Source organism: Argiope bruennichi, chromosome 11 (genome assembly GCF_947563725.1).
Source record: "Argiope bruennichi chromosome 11, qqArgBrue1.1, whole genome shotgun sequence".
In the NCBI taxonomy this organism is placed as follows: Eukaryota; Metazoa; Arthropoda; class Arachnida; order Araneae; family Araneidae; genus Argiope; species Argiope bruennichi.
In genome coordinates, this window is record NC_079161.1 from 100,240,686 (window position 1) to 100,243,031 (window position 2,346).

General features: G+C 35.5%; 1 protein-coding gene across 1 annotated transcript; it reads right to left on the reverse strand.

The window, feature by feature from the left end:
* Positions 1–598: 598 nt before the first annotated feature.
* On the reverse strand, positions 599–1,261 carry LOC129956811 (uncharacterized). Its single transcript, XM_056068758.1, has one exon. It carries the CDS (start codon positions 1,259–1,261, stop codon positions 599–601), a length of 663 nt encoding a protein of 220 aa, XP_055924733.1.
* Between the last annotated feature and the right edge of the window lie 1,085 nt (positions 1,262–2,346).

The window sequence follows — 2,346 nt, forward strand, 5'->3', positions numbered from 1 at the left end:
TTCTTATATGTAACTGTTTTAAATTCATGAAGGTCCTGTGGCATTTCACTGGATGGAACAAAAGTTTCACATTCATGACCAGTTGGCTGAGAAAAAATTTTAGAAGCATTTGGAGTATTTTGTGAAGAAGCTATTTTGGGATTTTCACGAGGCGATACGACATAAAATTTTGAAATTTTTTCAGCCTTGTTAACATTTTTTGTTTCAACAGGAGAAGCCTTTTTCACCTTTTTCGTGTGCGTAACAAGTTTAAAACCAGTTAAATCAGGTGAAGCAGAAACGACTTCACAAACTGGGGGAACAGAGCGTGGAGAAGGTATTAGAAGATTATTTGATTGGACTGGATTGGGTTGTGCAGAGTCTGACTGTTTCAAATTAATGCCAGAATTTAGATCATTTAGATCCCATTGGGTCGATATGGTAGACAATTTTTTGACGACAGAAGCATAATCTTTTCCAGCGGTAGAAGTTTTAGATTTTATTAATTTTCGGGCTTCTTGATAAGATATTTGGTTTTTTACTTTAGTTGAAATGATTTCTTTTTCCTGCTTCCAGGCAAAACAGTTCCGAGAGAAAGAAGTATGCTCCCCTTTGCAATTCACACACTTCTCTTGAGCAATGCAATCAGTACTGTCGTGACCGAATTCTGCACAACGCGGGTCAAAGTCCCGCGGCAAGAAGATTTGGAATGCCCGAAGCGTTGGCACTTGAAACAACGTAATGGATTGGGAACATAAGGTCTGACAGCAAGGCGCATATAACCAGCTTTTATGTGATCTGGTAATTTAGAGGAAGTAAACGTCAGAATTAAATGCTTAGTGTTCAGAAGCTGGCCATCTCTCCGTATAGATATACGCCGTACATGGCTCACCCCCTGTATTTGCAATTCTTTAGTGATTTCTTCAATCGGAACATTGAACAGCTCCCCACAGGAAATGACTCCTTTAGAGGAATTCAGAGATGCATGGGGAGAAACAGTGACCGGGATATTTGAAAGTGCTTTCATTTTAACAATTTGTTGAGATTGCTTGCGAGAACATACTTCGACCAGTAAATCACCGCATCTGAGCTTTTTAGTGCTTTTGACTTCACCAACAGTACTAGTAATAGCCTTTTCCACCAAAAACGGAGAAACAGAATGAAATGTTTCATTAGTGTCCGATGATCTTTTAATTATAAAAAAAGTAGGAAAATTTGTTGCTGTTGAGGTGTTGGAAGTAATTTGTTGCCCACCGAAGGGAGCCCGTTTGGTTTTACCCATACGACATTGATTTAAATTCAGGTCCGACAGCACCGCCCACCACGGAGCCCAACAAGGGAAGGCAGCCACCGGCTCTGGCCATTCCCAGCCTTGGCACTTACCTTGGTGCTTATCGAAAACCTATACGCTGGGAGCTACCCCCGGGGACCTGCTGATGGAGCGTTCTTCACACCATATAACTCCCACTATCCAAACGAACCCCGGAAATTTCGTAACAATATATACTTCTCACTAAAAACGTACTTGCTATAATAATCTTGAGCATGAATATTCAAATTTTAATTTGCTCTCATTTGAATACAGTAGGCATTATAGACAAAAAATCATAATCTAAAATGTCGTTGATGATGTAAGTAGGTTTTCAGTAAAAAATCAAAATTCAATCCTGTGATTATTTTGGTAAATAGTGAGGAATATGAAAGAAATCCATCAACTTGTGAAATGAATCAAGTTTTGTTGAAGAGCGCAACCATTTCAAAGTGACGAAGATAAAAATTGTTATTATTAGTTGTAAAAATATTTTTCCAACTGTTGGCTAAAAATTGAGAATTTTTGGAGTTATTCTAATATTTTTTATTTATTTATACAACTTAAAATTGTTGTGATTTCTTTAATATGATTAAAATCATTTCATAACGTCTACTTGACTTATCATTAATATTTAAGGAAGTACTGTATAAAATATTTGAAGATATGAAATAAGATTTTACTCTATGGTTAACTGTATGTTTGATATCATTGAATTTTTATCTTAAAAATGACCCACTTTTGTTGGCCAGTTGGCTCACAGGAAATATTGATAAACAAATTTCTGCTTAATTTAAATTAAAAATTGTATGTATATATTGTTGCTCATGACTCTTTCAACCAAGAAGGCCTTTTCTAATGAAGTTAAGTCCAATGCCATCATAATGCCAAGAAAGCAAATGTATTTAAATAAATTTCATACTGACTTTTGCTGTAATGGATTTTTTTTTATATTATTATTGCTCATCTAAACTGCTTAGGTAACTGGCAGAACATTTCATTTTTAATTTTAATAATGCAGGAAAATATGTCATTAAATATTCGAATTTAATGCAGAA

Excerpts from the sequence above, each read along its gene's own strand:
- LOC129956811 (XM_056068758.1), bottom strand. The coding sequence starts at position 1,261 with ATGGGTAAAACCAAACGGGCTCCCTTCGGTGGGCAACAAATTACTTCC.